This window comes from Lycium ferocissimum, unplaced genomic scaffold (assembly GCF_029784015.1).
Source record: "Lycium ferocissimum isolate CSIRO_LF1 unplaced genomic scaffold, AGI_CSIRO_Lferr_CH_V1 ctg3342, whole genome shotgun sequence".
Taxonomy (NCBI): Eukaryota; Viridiplantae; Streptophyta; class Magnoliopsida; order Solanales; family Solanaceae; genus Lycium; species Lycium ferocissimum.
In genome coordinates, this window is record NW_026725384.1 from 27,184 (window position 1) to 45,621 (window position 18,438).

Below are 18,438 nucleotides of genomic sequence, written 5' to 3' on the forward strand. Positions count from 1 at the left end.
TTCACATATTTACACTTAAGTGCCATATTTAAACTTATACCTCTCCTTTACATTTCTTACCTCGAGGGAAATTACAGCTCCCATCGAATCATACTGATATCTTATTAACAAAACACTTCTAAGGTTTCAAACCACTCACAGCATAACCATAGTCGTTTACTATTGCCCAACTGAAAATCCCATCAACTTCTCTTCTTTTTAAGTCCCATCAGTAATACTCCAAAAGTTATCTTAACAGAATTACATATAATATATCGATACCTCCCTCAAGGGTGCTTAAGCATTAATACAACACTAATTGTACCTGACGTCATCACTCATCCCCTCATACTATACTATCTCCTCTTACTTACAAGTCATTCATATCTTACGGATTCCTCTTGATACCCATCATTCGTAATTGTGTAGATATAATCTCTCCATCGAACTATGTTCCCCACACATACCTTTCCTATTTTATTATACCATTGCCTTATTACCACAACATATCTTTTTCCACCGTTCTATCATCATATTCACCATTTTAACCCATCATCTGACCACAGATTCCACTCTAGATTCCTCTTTAATATTACCCCTTTCCCTAACATAATCAATGGGGTTTTACAACTTACGGTCATTGCATAACATAAGTCATTTCAAAATCATACTTGCTTAATTTTAACACCTTATCAAAGCGACAAATATACCTTCCATCTTTGGTTGCTCTGGTCTTGAAATTAGGATGAATGTGGGACTTCCCATGGCCCTACTCTAGAGCCTTGATCTGGCACAATCGCTTTAACATGGGCTGGAAAAATTCTTCTTCCTATTATCTCTCTATCGGTGGTTCACTGCCACCCGAAGCGTCTACAATTGTACCAATTATACTAACCTGTCCAGTCTAGCCACCACCTTTATTTGAACCTTGCTATGAAGATAGCATCAAGTCCTGGTTAATAGGTTCCCCAGGCTTTGTCAGAAAGCCCTGCACTCTCCACTGATCTACAATAATCCAAAGCTTGGGGATCAATTCTCAGCATTGACCTCTCCCTTCCTTTCCCAGCTATAGCCAAAGGAGGAACTAGTAACATCGGAGCTTATCCTGGCTTCTCTACTCTTATCAATGTCGATGATAACTGTAGCGTTGATTCACCCTGAATCTTTGATGGGTCTGTTTCCATAGAAGACATGATCTCAGATGGGTCCGTCTTAATGGAGGGTAGCTACCCACTTGGGTCCTCCTCCAAAGTGTAACTCAATCCTCCCCTTGTCATTATTGCAATCCTCGAATCACCCATAGTCCTTTCTGAAGAAGTCATCGTCAAACTGTAAAACAACAAAGGTCAGGGTTGAAGATTTACACCCTATGACTCAGCTCTATAGCACGATCTAGGATAAAAAGAAGGGTAACCATCCTAAATTCCCTGTAACCTCCTATTTATAAGTGTGACGCATTTCACACCCATAAATAAGACTCTACAGGACACGGTTCGTAGACAAATCTTAGGACAGAACTGCTCTGATACCACTCTTGTCACGATCCAATCGGAGGGCTATGAAGGGCACCCGGAGTTAACCTACCGAGCACCAAAAGACATACACACATCTCATCATATAATAATACCTGAGTGGGCCATCAAGCTAACTCATAAATATCATCAACTGTGAGGGACACCAGCCCAAAAGATATACATATACGTCATCAAGATGAGCCCAAGTATACAAGCCAATGAGGTTATCAAATAATAATATAACAGAGTGTGGACCGAGAAGGTCATAGAACATCTCACTGTGCATATCTGTCTACGAGCCTCTACTGGAATGCATAACATAATAAGGACGGGACAGAATCCCGCCATACCCATCTGTACACAAAAGAACCATACCAACTGGACTGCAACTCCAGAACAAATGGAGTGTTCCTGTACAACCGCTGAGAAGTCAGCCTAAGAGTCTGAACCGTCTCCCTGTCTACTTGCGGGCATGAACGCAGCATTCACAAACAAAAAAAACATCAGTACGGAGTATGTAAGGCATGAAAAATAACATAATAGAGGCATGAGAGTAACATGAAACATGACAGAGAATAAACCTGTGCATCTGAAGTGTCGGTGAAGGCTAATGATATACATAGATACTATGCATCTGAGGTCAAATGATATGCATAAATACTGTGCATGCATGCATGAGGTCACACATATATATATGCGTATATAACGCCTATCAAGCCACTATGGGCATCCCATCATATCGTATCGACCGGCATCATTATCATCATCATCATCGTATTATCATCATCGTATCGTCATATGACCAGCTGATCAGGTGGTAGTGCGTATATAACTCCGTCACCTTTCCCATACCTCATACATATATATATATATATATATATATATATATATATATATATATATATATATATATATATGTATATATATATATATATATATATATATATATATATATATATGTATATATATATGTATATATATATATATATATATATATATATGTATATATGTATATATATATATATATATGTATATATGTATATATATATATATATGTATATATGTATATATATATATATGCAAGGCAATGCATAAACATGATAGGAGTACAAGTGACTCTAGAAGGCTAATGATATACATAGATACTATGCATCTGAGGTCAAATGATATGCATAAATACTGTGCATGCATGCATGAGGTCACACATATATATATGCGTATATAACGCCTATCAAGCCACTATGGGCATCCCATCATATCGTATCGACCGGCATCATTATCATCATCATCATCGTATTATCATCATCGTATCGTCATATGACCAGCTGATCAGGTGGTAGTGCGTATATAACTCGTCACCTTTCCCATACCTCATACATATATATATATATATATATATATATATATATATATATATATATATATATATATATATATATATATATATATATATATATATATATATATATATATATATATATATATATATAGATATATACATATATATATATACATATAGATATATACATATATATATATACATATATATATACATATATACATATATACATATATATATATATATATATATATATATATATATATATATATATATATATATATATATATATATATATATATATATATATATATATATATATATATATATATATATATATATATAAATGCAAGCCACTATGGGCATCCCATCATATCGTATCGACCGGCATCATTATCATCATCATCATCGTATTATCATCATCGTATCGTCATATGACCACCGATCGTGGTAGTGCGTATATAACTCGTCACCTTTCCCATACCTCATACATATATATATATATATATATATATATATATATATATATATATATATATATGTATACATATATATATATACATATATATATATACATATATATATATATATATATACATATATATATATACATATATACATATATACATATATATATATATATATATATATATATATATATATATATATATATATATACATATATATATATATATATATATATATATATATATATATATAAATGCAAGGCAATGCATAAACATGATAGGAGTACAAGTGACTCTAGAGACCATACTGGATCTAAAGAAAGACTTTCTGAAGATATTGTTATGGAACATAAAATAAATAAGTCGTCCCTAACTCTAAGAGTGGAACCATTATGGATTGACGTTATATGTACGTTCGGTTCACAGTGATCTTGCCAAAAGAAAAGAAAAAAAAAGGGATAGCCTTACATACCTCAAGTCGTCCAAGCAATCTAACAATCGAGCTACTTACAATTAGCATGCCAACAACATTAAATACTATCCGCATGCATGGAAATTAGCTCAACAATACAACCACAACATGCTCAAATAGTCCATGAACTCAACAACTACAACACAACACTTTATGACTTTTCTCCATAACTATTTCCACTTTTTAAAACTTGCTTAACCTTCAAATCAACTCAACATAAGAGATAAGATGAAGAACATATCTTGAATTTGAAGAATTTCAACTCACACAACTTGTTTCAAGACCAAGATCTCCACAACTCCAAGTAGAGCAAGGAAAAATCATTTTCTAGGAATTTGTAAAGGGTTTAGTGTTTGATCCTCTCTTGAAATGGTTTAAGATGATTAGAGATGATTAGAAGTGATTGGGAGAGCTTCGGGGGTCTAGTAGAATCTGTTTTTGGTGAAAAATGATGACCCAAGGTCGTGGAAATCAATTTATAGGCCAAGTCCACCGACTTAAACTTTTTGAAATTTTCGAGCAAAGTATGGGCAAAAAGTACGGGCAGCACTTCAAAGAACGGTCCGTACTTTCAGCCTGTACTAGGGAGATTGGGGGAAGTGCGGGATGCACTTCAAAGAATGGATCATACTTCTATCCCATACTTCTCAGAATCGCATGTTTTCAGTTGCATTGGATAGAAGACTCACTGAACTTGATTTTACATAAGTTATTGATTCCATAACTCCTCATATTCTAGGAGATATGCCTCTCCCAAGTTGGACCAAAATTTCTGTCCAAAATTCTGCCAAGTTTTTTCAAATTTTCGGTAAACTTAATTTTTTCGATTCGCTTGATCCCGAAACCTTTAGACCATTGTTTATCAATTGTTAGAGGTCCTCCTTAACCTTATAAGGGTTCCATTACCTCTCCGGCTTACGTTAGTTTACTTACAATGCAAATGACATGAAAATTTTTGTGGTGTAACACCTTCCTTGAGAAGTATGTGCCCTGGGCTTTGAGCGAGGCACGTAAAGATGAGTTCCTCCACTTGCAGTAATGGGGATTGTCTGTTGATGCTTACGTGACTCGATATTTTTAGTTGGACCATTATTCAGCACCCTTGATTCTTATTGAGCCTGACAGGATTCGTCGGTTTGTTGGTGGGCTCGCTACTACTCTTCAGATTCCATACCTTCAGCTTGAGGCCATGGGTGTTTCCTTCCAGTCCATTGTTGAGCATGCATCTTTAGTTGAGGCCGTTAAGGCCCGCGAATTTGGAGGGGCTAGTGAAAAGAGGCCGAGACAGTTTGGGGGTTACAGTGGTTCCAGCTCGAGAGGCGCCGGATAGTCTTCTAGGCAGTACCAGTCCTATTCCGGCCTCTGTATACATTTAATTTTGCAGGCTTCCTCTAGTGGGCCATCCAGGTAGAGAGTATCTAAGAGCTCATTCTCTCGACCAGCAAAAAGAGTTATTCCAGCTGGGTTTTCAATTTTGGTCTATCAGTCTCTGACTTCTAAGGCTTGTTTTATGTGTGGAGCGCTTGGTCATATTGCTCGAGAGTATCCACGATCCAGATAGGGTTATCAGCCCCAGAGGACTTCGGCATCTTCAAGTAGCCGAGGTGGTGCTTCTTCGAGAGACGGTGCTCAGTCAGGCTGCGGTGGTCTTCAGATTTCTAGGGATGGGTCCCAGGTCGATCGAGGTGGATCACAGTCTGGTCATGGTGGGGCCCAGTATTATTCATTCCCAGGTAGACCCGAGGCGGAGGCCTCAAATGCTGTCATTTCAGGTACCATTTCTGTCCGACATAAAGCAGCATTTGTATTATTTGATCCTGGATCCACTTATTCATAAGTGTATGCATATCATGCAGTTGGTTGGGACCTGACTTTTTATAGCATAGCGGTACCTATTCATGTGTGTACTCCAGTCGGAGATTCTGTTGTGGTTGATCGAGTCTATCGGTCGTGCTTGGTTACTTTTATGGGTTATGACACATGCGTAGACTTGATAATACTTGATATGGTGGATTTCGATGTTATCTTGGGTATGACCTGGCTTTTTCCTTATCATGCGATCTTGGACTGTCATGCTAAGATAGTCACTTTAGCCATGCTAGGCATTCCTAGATTTGAGTGGAGGGGTACTCTTAGTCCCGCTCCGAAGAAGATTATTTCCTTTTTTCAGGCGAACAAATTAGTCAACAAGGGGTGTTTAGTTTATTTGGCTCATGTGCATGACACTACTATTGCATCTCTACCCCTTGAGTCGATTCCTATTGTGAGCGAGTTCGCGGAGGTATTCCCGTCCGATCTGCCAGGTATACCACCCGATCGCGATATTGACTTGGATCTGGGTGCTCGCTCTACGCCATAACGAATGGCACCTATCGAGTTGAGAGAGCTTAAGGAGCAGCAGCAGGATTTATTGAGCAAGGGGTTCATTAGACTGAGTGTCTCCCCTTGGGGTGCTCCTGTGTTGTTCGTGAAGAAGAAAGATGGATCTATGAGGATGTGCATCAATTATCGCTAGCTGAACAAGGTTACTATCCGAAATAAGTGTCCTATGCCTCGTATTGATGATTTATTTTACCAGCTTCAGGGTGCTTCAGTGTTCTCGAAGATTGACTTGCATCCAGCTACAATCAGCTGAAGATTAGGGCTGAGGATATTCCGAAAATAGCTTTTCGAACGAGATATGGGCAGCATGAGTTTCTGGTGATGTCATTTGGGCTTCCCAATGCCCTGGCAGCATTCATGACTTTGATGAATGGCATCTTTAGGCTATTCCTTGACTCCTTTATGATTTTGTTTATTGATGATATCTTGGTGTATTCAAAGAGTACAGAGGAGCATGAGAGCCATCTTCGCACTATGCTTGGGTTATTGAAAAAGAATAGTTTGTTTGCTAAATTTTCGAAGTGCGAGTTTTGGTTGGAGTCTGTGGAATTCTTGGGCCACGTTGTGTCAAAGGACGGGATCATGGTTGATCCTCAGAAGATTGAGGTTGTGAAGGATTGGGTGAGGCCCACTACTATGATCGAGATCCGTGGTTTTGTGGGTTTGGCCAGTTACTGCCGCTAATTTGTGAAAGGTTTAGCTTCTATTTCTTCGTCGTTGACCAGATCGACTCAGAATAATGTTCCCTTCCAGTGGCCCGATGATTGTGAGGAGAGCTTTCAAAAGCTCAAGATTCTTTTGACTTCAGCCCCAATTCTAGCATTGCCCGTGGAGGGTAAGGATTTCTCAGTTTATTGTGATGCATCCCATGTGGGTTTGGGTGCTGTTTTGATGCAGAAGGATAGAATCATAGACTATGCTTCCCGTCAGTTGAAGATCTATGAGAGGAATTACCCTACCCACGATTTGGAGTTATTAGCTGTGGTCTTCGCTTTGAAGATCTGGAGGCATTACTTTTATGGTGTCCATTGTGAGGTTTTCATCGATCACCATAGCCTTCAGCATGTGTTTACCCAGAGAGATCTTAATTCCAGGTAACTCTGATGGATGGAGCTCCTGAAGTACTATAACATCTCTATTCTTTATCATCCAGGGAAAGCCAATGTTGTTGCTGATGCCTTGAGTCGCAAGACCATGAGTATGGGGATTTTAGCTCCTTTGGTGATTTTCTAGCCTTCGTTGGCCATGGAGGCTCAGACTCTGGCCAACAGTTTCGTTCGTCTTGATATTTTAGCCCCATGCAGAGTTTTAGCTTGTGTAAAGGCGAGATCGTCCTTGCTAGATTAGATCAGTACTCATCAGTTTAAGGATGCTCAGTTGAGCAAGATTCGAGATAGGGTTCTGAGGGGTGAGGCCAAGGAGGCCATGATTGATTCTGAGGGTACTTTGAGGATTAAGGGGCGCGTGTGCGTTCCTCGTGTTGGTGACTTGATTCATTTGATTTTGACTGAGGCCCATAGCTCAAGATATTCCATTCATCCGGGGGCGACTAAGATGTATCGGGACTTGAGGCAGCATTACTGTTGGCGCCGCATGAAGAGGGATATAGTCAATTTTTGTGCCTAAGTGTGGTAATTGTCAGCAAGTTAAGTATGAGCACCAGCGACCCAGTGGTGTACTTCAGAGGATGCCTATTCCCTAGAGGAAGTAGGAGAGGATTGCCATAGATTTCGTTGTGGGTCTTCCGAAGACCCTGGTTAAGTTTGATTCGATTTGGGTGATAGTTGATCGGTTGACTAAGTCTGCTCATTTTATTCCAGTTCAGGTTTCTTATTCTGTGGAGAAGTTAGCCAAGTTATAAATTTGTGATATTATGAGGTTACATGGGGTTCCCATTCCTATCATATCTGATTGGGGTAGTATCTTCACTTCCTATTTCTGGAGAGCTTTTCATAATGAGTTGGGTACCCGAGTGGATCTTAGTACAACTTTTTACCCCTAAACCGATGGGCAGACTGAGCGGACCATTCAGGTGCTCGAGGATATGTTGAGGGCTTGTGTTATAGACTTTGGTGGTCATTGGGATCAGTTCTTGCCATTAGCAGAGTTTGCGTATAACAACAGTTATCACTCGAGTATCGACATGACACCTTTTGAGGCTTTGTATGGTAGGAGATGTAGATCTCCAGTTGGTTGGTTTGATGCATTTGAGGTTCAATCTTGGGGTACGAATGTATTGAGAGAATCTCTTGAGAAGGTGAGGGTCATTCAGACAAAGCTTTTGGCTGCTCAGAGTCGACAGAAGATGTACGCGGACTGGAAGGTCCGAGATTTAGAGTTCGCCATTGGTGATCAGGTTCTATTGAAGATTTCACGCATGAAGGGTGTTATGAGATTTGGGAAGAGAGGTAAGTTGATTCCAAGGTATATTGGACCATTTGAGATTCTTGACCGTGTGGGCGATGCTGCTTATGAGTTGGCCTTGCCGCCAGGCTTGCCCGGAGTTCATCCAGTTTTCTATGTGCCTATCCTGAAGAAATATCATGCCGATGGTACTTATATTATTCGTTGGGACTCGGTGTTGCTTGATGAGAATCTGAGTTATGAGGAGGAGCCTATTGTGATTTTGGATAGGCAAGTTTGAAAGTTGAGGTCTAAGGAGATAGCTTATGTGAAGGTGCAATGGAAACATTGTCCTGTTGAGGAGGCCACTGGGGAGACAGAGTATGACATGCGTTGCTGATATCCTTAGTTGTTTGTTGATTCAGGTACTTTTTCGTTCTTTTCCCTTCGTCGCTTGAGGATGAGCGATGTTTTAATTGGTATCTGATGTAATGACCCATTTGGTCGTTATAGTCTTTTCGGTACTTTTGACCTTTCTCCAGCTTGTTTAGCTCACATTTGATCTGAGGGGACCGTTGACACGTTTCCTGAGGTGTTTGGATATGATTTGGGTGATATTTTGGGAAATTCAGGCTTAAAGCAAAAAAGAGTTGACTCAAAGTTGACTTTTGGGTAAACGGACCTTGTTCGAGAATCTATCTTTTAGAACTTGTGTGTATATTCAGTTCGGTTCCCAATGCACTCGGGTGCATTTTGGGACTTGGGTTGGGAAGTTGGTTTTGAGGTATCGGGGGTCGACTCGGTCAATGAGACCCCCATTGGGAATTTCGAGGCCATGAGTGCATTCGTAATGTGTTTTATGTGTGTCTGCGTGTATGGTATGTGAGCAGATGGCTTCGGGTGATAGTCGGGATTTCGGGTTGAGATTGTGAAACTTGGGAGTTTTCTGGTGTCTGGTGTCCCGCAATAGCTGCACCAGTACCGCAATAGCGGTGGCCATGCCTCAAAAACGGCGTAGTACATTCACTAGTTGACCGCCGTAGCGATCTGAGGGAACGCTAAAGCGGTACCGCCGCAGCGGTCCTGTTGTCGCAAAAGTGAGTATCGGGCAGATAGATTCATTATATGAGTGTTAAAAGCCCTAAGTTCCTCATTCATTGCTATTCCAAATACTGAGCTTTTGGGAGCATTTCAAGGCATTTCTTGGGGGAAAATCTTTGTGGTAAGTCCCTTCACTTTCCTTTTATTCCATAATTACTTTATCATCTTAGGAATCCATTATCAGGCTAGTTCATTAAGAGTTTGATGATTGAAAGAGGGTTTAGTGGGTTCTTCATTCTAGGCTTTTAAATCTTGATTTATTGATTGGGTTTTCTTCATTAAGCATGGATTTGATGATTAAAATCTATTATTGCATGATTCCTTCCTAATTAGTTGCTGATTTATGGAATTGGAAGTTAGGGTTCACACCCAAATTTGGGGCTTTTGCCTAGAATCCGAATTTAAGTAATTTGCTGGTTCTTCTAGCTTGTAATTGATGGGAATTGATCACGTAGAATATTAATTTCATGTTGAGACATATAGATTCCCAATTTCATCTTTCTAGCTCTTAAACCCCGTTTCAAAGGTTGGGGGTTTGGGTCTTGAATGGAAGTAGGGTTTGAATGATGTTCTTCTTGATTCTAATTTCATGGTTCGGATAAGTTTAGACTTCCATTATCTCAAGGCTCAAAGGAAGAGAAAGACTAAGGTTTGATTATTGGAGACTCTACTATTCGGCTCTCCAGGTAGGTTATGGTTTACTTTATGGTAAGACTTCAATTAGCGAAGCGTATGTTTAGATGATATTGTTGGAGAATGCAAGTAAACCTTTGGGTATGAAGTTGGGTTGGATATTGTCTTAGGTTGGGCCTTGTTGTATGATTTGGGAGCTAGCCACCCGTTGTGTTGATTTACTTATCTTGTTCTATTTACTTATTGGCTCGTTGCCACGTTGAGACGTTGGGTATTTGTGGCTAGTGATATATCATGGCTATGATATTGCGGTACTTTACTTGATTGATACTGAGATGAGAATGGTGAATCCATTATGGCTTATTATGTAGCCTTACTACTGATATTACTTGTGTGCCATGTGTGGTACTATTTCAGATTGAATTGGTTGTTGATATTACATTGCATCGTATTCATATGCATTTCCATGATACATTGATATATGCATGGTTATGGTACTGATGACGATAAGTGATAGAGTGTAGCCTCCGAGGTCTTTGCCGGAGAGTGTAAAACAGAGATGAGTGTATGTTGCCCGAGGTTTCTTGCTGGGAACGATTGAGTGTCTGATGTTCGAGGTCTTTGCCGAAATCGTGAGAGTGTCCGATGCCCGAGCTCTTGCCTTGATCGTGAGAGTAGTACATGGACTTCGCGGGTCCCTCATGGGTCATGATCGCCGTGACGTTGAGTTATTCCGTCCGGGACATGTTGTACAAAGGTGCATATGCATTGCATTCATCATACTTACATTATTGCATTGCATTGTGCCTTTTGATTTCTGGTGATATGTTGTGATACTATTGTGATATACTGGTTCGGATTGATTATACTGATACTTAGCATAGTTGAGCTTAGATGCTATAACATAGGTGATGACTTGTTGTGAGATGATTGTGATGTACTGGTTCGGATTGATTATACTGAGACTTGGCACAGTTGGGTTTAGATGCTATAACATAGGTGATGACTTGTACTGTGGATATGGTTCGTGTTGACCTGTACTTATTGGTTTAAGTGTTTATCTTGCTTTGTTGTCTTTATATACGTTAGCTAGTCTTAGTCGGCTTATGATACCTACCAGTATTTGTTGTTTGTTTTGACCTGCATTTGTTGCATTCTTTTATGAATGCCGAGTACCAGGTGGGATCGACTTCTACTCCTCGTGGCTGATCTTCGAGATTGCTGATTCAAGTCTTTCAGGGTGAGCACGAGGACGTTCGCTGCCCGAAGACTCTTCCTTTATTTATTGTCTTGCTTTCCTTTCTAAGACATGATTTTGAGACTATTGATCTACTATTATTCAGACTTGTAGTATTTACTTAGATGATTTTGTATGACCAGACTAGATACTGGGGTGTATTCTTACTTCCGCATTTTCTTATATTACTATCGTGAGACTTACGTTATTTTACTTCTTCCGCTATTTTCTATTATTTGTGAATGTTGAGTTAAGGGTTCTCCTACCAAGGTGAGAAAGGTAGGTGCCCGCACGACTTAGTGAAATTGGGCCGTGACAATTTTTTAGAGCACAAAACCTTATATGAGCCTCGGAGATAGCAGTTGCCAAGAAAATCTTTAAAAATTAAGATTGTCCGTGCAGTGCTAATGCTAATTAAGCGTAAAGTCATTTCACAATAAAGAAATTATCATGATAAGAAAATTATGATTCATTAGTCGGAAAAGGGCCATATATACCCCTCTACTATGGTTTATTGTTGAAATCCACCCTCCGTTATACTTTTTAGCCGTTCGTGCCCCTACCGTCTGGTAAAATTTTAAATATGCCCCTAGTTTGATGGACGGGACACGTGGAGAGCTTTGGGAGGATGACCCATGTTTTTTAATTTTATACCCGGTAAACGGGTTTGGCCCACTACCCGAATTAAAACCCACACCTAATTAAAATCCCACCCCGATTAATAACCCCACCACTCGTACACTCTCTCCATAGCTCAACCTCTATAGCTCCACCTCCATAGCTACTCCATAGCTTCTTCTTCATCTCAAAAAATGCGACTGGTAAGCATAAAAAAGGTAATTTTGTTCACTAAATTCAATTTCTTTAACTGAGTTGAGCCCTCTTAAATTCTAATATTTAGGGCTAATATAAGTTTGTGAATCCATAACTCCACCTCCATAGCTTCTTCTTCATCTCAAAAAGCGTGACTGGTAAGCATAAAAGAGTTTTTTGTTCACTAAATTCAATTTCTTTAACTTAGTTGAGCCCTCTTAAATTCTAATATTTAGGGTTAATGTCAGTTTGTGAATTTTAATGTCTTTCTTCAGTTTTAAGGATTTAGGAAATGTCGGAGGTTAGTGTTTCGTCTATAAAGACTTGCCATTGCGGGCTGGCTCCTCGACAATTCACTTCAAAAACTCCTGCAAATCTCGGAAGGAAATTTCATAAGTGTGCTAATCGTGATGTAAGTTTTTTTTTTTTTTTTTTTTTTTTTTTTTTTTTTTTGGTGGATAGATGTTGAAATGTATGTTTAAACATTAATTAATTTCATTTATTATTGGTAGAAATCATGCGGTTATTGGAAATGGGATGATGAAGATTTTCCCGATGGTGCGGTTATTGTAATTAACCAACTACGGTTAGAATTGAAAGCAGCAAAAGGATCGATCAATGTTTTGAATATGACGTTGGATCAAGTGAAGATCGAAAGGGATGGTTTGAAGGATAAAGTGGAAGCTTGGGAGGCCATGAAAAACTTTGAAGTTAATAAAGCTATGAAGTTGGAAGAGAAGGTGTTGAAGATGAAGATGTGTATTATAATGTTATGTGTGTTAATTGTTGGATTTGCATTTGCGGTGATGACAAAATGAAGCTCATTATTGTGTTTGTATTTTAGTTTGAAGGTATATTAAGAATGTTTAGTGTGACTAAATTGAAGTTTAGTTTTGAATGTGTAATGTGCATCTTGGAGGTTAGTGTTTCGTCTATAAAGACTTGCCATTCAAGGGCTGGCTCCTCAACAATTCACTTCAAAAACTCCTGCAAATCTCGGAAGGAAATTTCATAAGTGTGCTAATCGTGATGTAAGTTTTTTTTTTTTTTTTTTTTTTTTTTTTTTTTGTGGATAGATGTTGAAATGTATGTTTAAACATTAATTAATTTCATTTATTATTGGTAGAAATCATGCGGTTATTGGAAATGGGATGATGAAGATTTTCCCGATGGTGCGGTTATTGTAATTAACCAACTACGGTTAGAATTGAAAAAGAAAAAGGATCGATCAATGTTTTGAATATGACGTTGGATCAAGTGAAGATCGAAAGGGATGGTTTGAAGGATAAAGTGGAAGCTTGGGAGGCCATGAAAAACTTTGAAGTTAATAAAGCTATGAAGTTGGAAGAGAAGGTGTTGAAGATGAAGATGTGTATTATAATGTTATGTGTGTTAATTGTTGGATTTGCATTTGCGGTGATGACAAAATGAAGCTCATTATTGTGTTTGTATTTTAGTTTGAAGGTATATTAAGAATGTTTAGTGTGACTAAATTGAAGTTTAGTTTTGAATGTGTAATGTGCATCTTGGAGGTTAGTGTTTCGTCTATAAAGACTTGCCATTGCGTAGTCGGCTCCTCAACAATTCACTTCAAAAACTCCTGCAAATCTCGGAAGGAAATTTCATAAGTGTGCTAATTGTGATGTAAGTTTTTTTTTTTTTTTTTTTTTTTTTTTTTTTTTTTTTTGTGGATAGATGTTGAAATGTATGTTTAAACATTAATTAATTTCATTTATTATTGGTAGAAATCATGCGGTTATTGGAAATGGGATGATGAAGATTTTCCCGATGGTGCGGTTATTGTAATTAACCAACTACGGTTAGAATTGAAAGCAGCAAAAGGATCGATCAATGTTTTGAATATGACGTTGGATCAAGTGAAGATCGAAAGGGATGGTTTGAAGGATAAAGTGGAAGCTTGGGAGGCCATGAAAAACTTTGAAGTTAATAAAGCTATGAAGTTGGAAGAGAAGGTGTTGAAGATTAAGATGTGTATTATAATGTTATGTGTGTTAATTGTTGGATTTGCATTTGCGGTGATGACAAAATGAAGCTCATTATTGTGTTTGTATTTTAGTTTGAAGGTATATTAAGAATGTTTAGTGTGACTAAATTGAAGTTTAGTTTTGAATGTGTAATGTGCATCTTGGATAGTGTTGAATGAAATTCATTGATCTTTAATGTCAAGTTACTTGTGCATATTAACTTGGGCTATATTGTTTTGCAATTCGTTTAACTAGATGAGCTTGTGTAGTTGTATATGGTTGTGTAGTTGTTGGAGTATATTGATGCATATTGTTGGAGTATATTAGTGCCAAACTGCCCAGAAATATAGTCCAAATTGCCCAGAATTTTGCGTGCAAACTAGACATTTTTTGCCCAGAAATTTGACTCTACAGCTAGACAGTTTTGAGAAGAGATTAGGCCACTTTGTGTACTAAAATGGATACTAAGATAGAATACATACAATAGTAATAATGCACAATAATTGATCAAAAACAAAGGCAATTTAACTACTAAAACACCTTCAATCAATTAAGCAAACCAAACCATACATCAATTTCTTAAATAGAAAAAGGCACAAGTAGACCTAATCTATGTCTATGATCTCCTTCTTCATATGAACAATGAAGGTTAGGTGATCCTCAACATCACAGACTTGAAAACGCAACTCATTTCCTTCCTTCAACCCTTTAGCATCGACAAAGTCTTTCCATCCTTTATTGAGGCGCGCTTTTGCGCCAAATTTGTATTTCATAAAGAATGCGCCATTGTCAAATATAACAACAGCTTCTTTTTCATATTTCGGAAGAACATCCAAAATGTTAGTAGGAAGTATCTGCACAAATACATCCTATTAGATGCAATAAAAAAACAATTGAAAATAAAAACTAAATTTGACGCTAAAATTTAACACTTACGAAATCATCGTTTTCAATATATGATTTTGTCAATTTTTTCTCAAAGAAAGCGATTGTATAATCTTGAACCTTTGGCATCTTGTTTGTGATATAATTTCGTTTGTGATGGAAGTTTGTTTGTGATGGAATGAATGGGATGAATATGGGGAGTTATATAGGCTTTCAACCATCCAATGCATTAAACTAGTCAACTACACCATTCATTGCATTCAACTACACCACTCAATACCATTCAACTATTCAACTGCACAATTCAATACCATTCAACTATTCAACTACACCATTCATTGCATTCAACAATTCAACTACCACAACTATTCAAAGACCATTCTAAGTACCATTCAATAAAAATTGCCCAAATTGTGGCATTAAAAACTACCCAAAATGCAGATTCTCGACAGAAATAAAGCCAATTTAACTAATAAAACACATTCACTAGATTAAGCAAACCAAACCATAATGGTAGCAACGAAGTTCAATATTCACACACCTAGTTACGTTAAGTATGTCAACAGTTAGACGTATACACAAACTTAAGAGTTTTGGATGCTACGTTGTAACTGCAAAAACTTACACAACCTAAGTCACAACATGGCATCCAAATCATAGCCAAAAGAGCATTAAAATACACATCATGTACTATCATTAAGCAGTAATTACATCCCAAAATAACAACAAAGTAACACCAAACTAAAGGATGGATATTCCTTTCCCTATTTTGCTCTTAATTTCTCAAGTCTTTGCTGCCTGCTTTGCTTCTCAAGCTGATTACCAATCACTGCAGCCTTTCCCTTCCATGTGAGCTTTGATGGTGAGTAAGGAAGATCTGTGGGTTCACTAACACCCATTTCATCCCCTACAAAGCTGATTCTTCTTGTCCCAGAAGACACTTGAACATTCTGCCTAGGCTAAAACCTAGTTTCTGCCTCTAATATAATACAAGGCCTTAGTGCTGGGTCAAGATCATGTTCAAAGGATGGATATTCAAAGTCTTGAAAAGCATTGAGCACAAAGTCTTAACTAGACTGGGACACTTGAGCTACAGATAATTGAACATCTTCTTGGGTCTGCATGACTTCATCTTCACCATTTTCATCAAATAGAGTTCTCTTTCTCTTAGCTGCAGGCTGCCTAATTTTTTATGACTGCCCCACCTCAAAATAGTTCTTGGCTTTAGATGGAGCTGCATGTTATACCCCGCGTTTTCAGAGCATGAGTTTGACATGTACCTCATCATAGTAATGGGATGTTTTGAAAGGCACAAGCCATGGTGAGTACGTAACAATGAAGAAAAAGGGTGAATTACGATCTCGTAAGTCGTAATCGGGAAAGAATATTTTGAAACACGGGAACATGGCCATTATTAGTGTAATAAGTGATAAATATCATGTATGGAGAATTTTGAAATATTTCGGATTGAGCAAATTGAAGAAAATAAGTTCGACGAAAATTTGAGAAGCGCGGGACAGATTTTAGTCAACTTTGGAGGCACATATCTCATAGTATATGTGGAGTTTCAAGGTGTTTCAAAATCCTAAAATGAAGTTCGTCGAGTCTAGTTTGTAATGCAACAAACCGTTCATTAATAGGACATCGGGACAAAAATCTCATTTTTTTTCAGCACAAAAGTTCCCAATATTTCCAGAAAATTTAGCCATAAAAAGGGCCTCTCATGCCACCTAAAATTGAGGATTTTGAGTGAAATTTCAAGCTACGAAGTACTAATCGAAGCCCGGCAACGCATAGTCACGAATATAATTTCATTTGGAATTAGAGGAGCATGGGAACAAGAAAATGTTTAAGAACTAAGTGAAGAAGGTAAGTTTTAATCCTCTTTTTCATATGTTATGGATGGTTTATATGTGTTGTGGTGTGTGGAAATTCATGAAATTCATGAAATATGGTATGTTGAAGTGAAGCCGTGTAGGTGTTGGTTATGTTGGAGTGATGAACTAATTTTTATTTAATATTTTGGTTGTTGTTGATATGGATTCCATAATGAAAATGATGGTTTAATGATTTAAATGGAAGTTGGAGTCGTTTGTAAGTTGTTAGAGAAGATAATGTGATTTTAATATGGTTTCTGGAATTTATGAGAATGATGTTGTTAAAATGCGGATTATTGATGTAGTTTATGAATTTGGAAGAAAAACATGTGTTGTTGTTGTTCCTATGGAAATTGGAGGGTTTCGGGTGATGTTGCCCATTGGTTGGATTGCTTGTGTGAATTGTTTAAAGTGTTCATGAATATTGTTTGGAAGGTTTCGGATTAGTATTTGAATGTATAAGCATTGGTGTTGGCTTGATCATATGTAGTTAATTTGAATATAAATGGAATGTTGTCGAATTATGTAGAAAAGAGTTATTGACGTTAGAATGCATTCTGAATTAATTGTTGACATTGTTGGTATGGTTGTTGGGATTGTTGTTGAAGATTTGGCCGAGTTGAATTCTCGGGGTTGTTGAATTTGCTGTGGGAAATGCCGCCCAAATTTCGTAGATAAAGTGCTAGCCTAGAATGGAATTCCGGAGTGCCTATGGCTAATGTTTGGTATCTAATGATGTTGTTGTAGATTTGGGAAGCCAAGACTTAAATTTGGATTAGCCTAGGAAGCGGACAAGGTATGTAAAGCAAACCTTTCTTTCTTTTGGCATGTCCTAATTGTAAATAGGCTATGACATGAGTCTCGGGGTAACTCTATTCGTAAGATCCGAGCTTGACTACGATCCTTATTCACTCCTTAATGTTGGCAATTTTAACATGGTCAAATTATGGTTCTTAAGTTTTCTGTATGATTGGATTACCAATGTTGTATAAAGAATGTTGTTTTTAAAAGATTCTATAACTACGAACGACCGTAACTTTCATAAATGAGCTCGGATCGCTTCGAAACGTTCGTGGGAGATTCTATAATGAATAAGGTCTCCAACTTACGTAGATGGACCCGGATCGGTTTGATACTCGTCCGTGGGCCCCGAGACTTTCCTTTGTGTAATGCTAACGACCCTTGAAGGGATTCAGTGTGACTATCGTCTTAACTCTCGAGCGTCGATCACTTACTTCTCTATCGAGTTTGTAATGACGATTATGCCCCTAATTTCCATAAGCTATTTCATATGGTTGGATGCGTATCTATGAGTCCTAATGTCCTATTTGATACATTTTCGACGACACTCGGAAGAAACTTGATTTGACTATCGACTTGGTTTTTAAATGATGGTTCACTTTGATTATTC

At 37.9% G+C, this 18,438-nt stretch overlaps 2 protein-coding genes across 2 annotated transcripts; one reads left to right on the forward strand and one right to left on the reverse strand.

Annotated features, from left to right (window-relative positions):
- Nucleotides 1–12,533: 12,533 nt before the first annotated feature.
- LOC132044054 (uncharacterized) lies at nucleotides 12,534–13,190 on the forward strand. The gene is made up of 2 exons (XM_059434536.1): nucleotides 12,534–12,692; nucleotides 12,793–13,190. Exons 1-2 carry the CDS (start codon nucleotides 12,573–12,575, stop codon nucleotides 13,096–13,098), a joined length of 426 nt encoding a protein of 141 aa, XP_059290519.1. The 5' UTR covers nucleotides 12,534–12,572; the 3' UTR covers nucleotides 13,099–13,190.
- Nucleotides 13,191–14,735: 1,545 nt separating this feature from the next.
- Nucleotides 14,736–15,311, reverse strand: LOC132044052 (uncharacterized). The gene is made up of 2 exons (XM_059434534.1): nucleotides 15,202–15,311; nucleotides 14,736–15,119 (listed from the first exon to the last, which is right to left on the reverse strand). The coding sequence occupies exons 1-2, from the start codon at nucleotides 15,277–15,279 to the stop codon at nucleotides 14,871–14,873; spliced, it is 327 nt and encodes a 108-aa protein (XP_059290517.1). The 5' UTR covers nucleotides 15,280–15,311; the 3' UTR covers nucleotides 14,736–14,870.
- Between the last annotated feature and the right edge of the window lie 3,127 nt (nucleotides 15,312–18,438).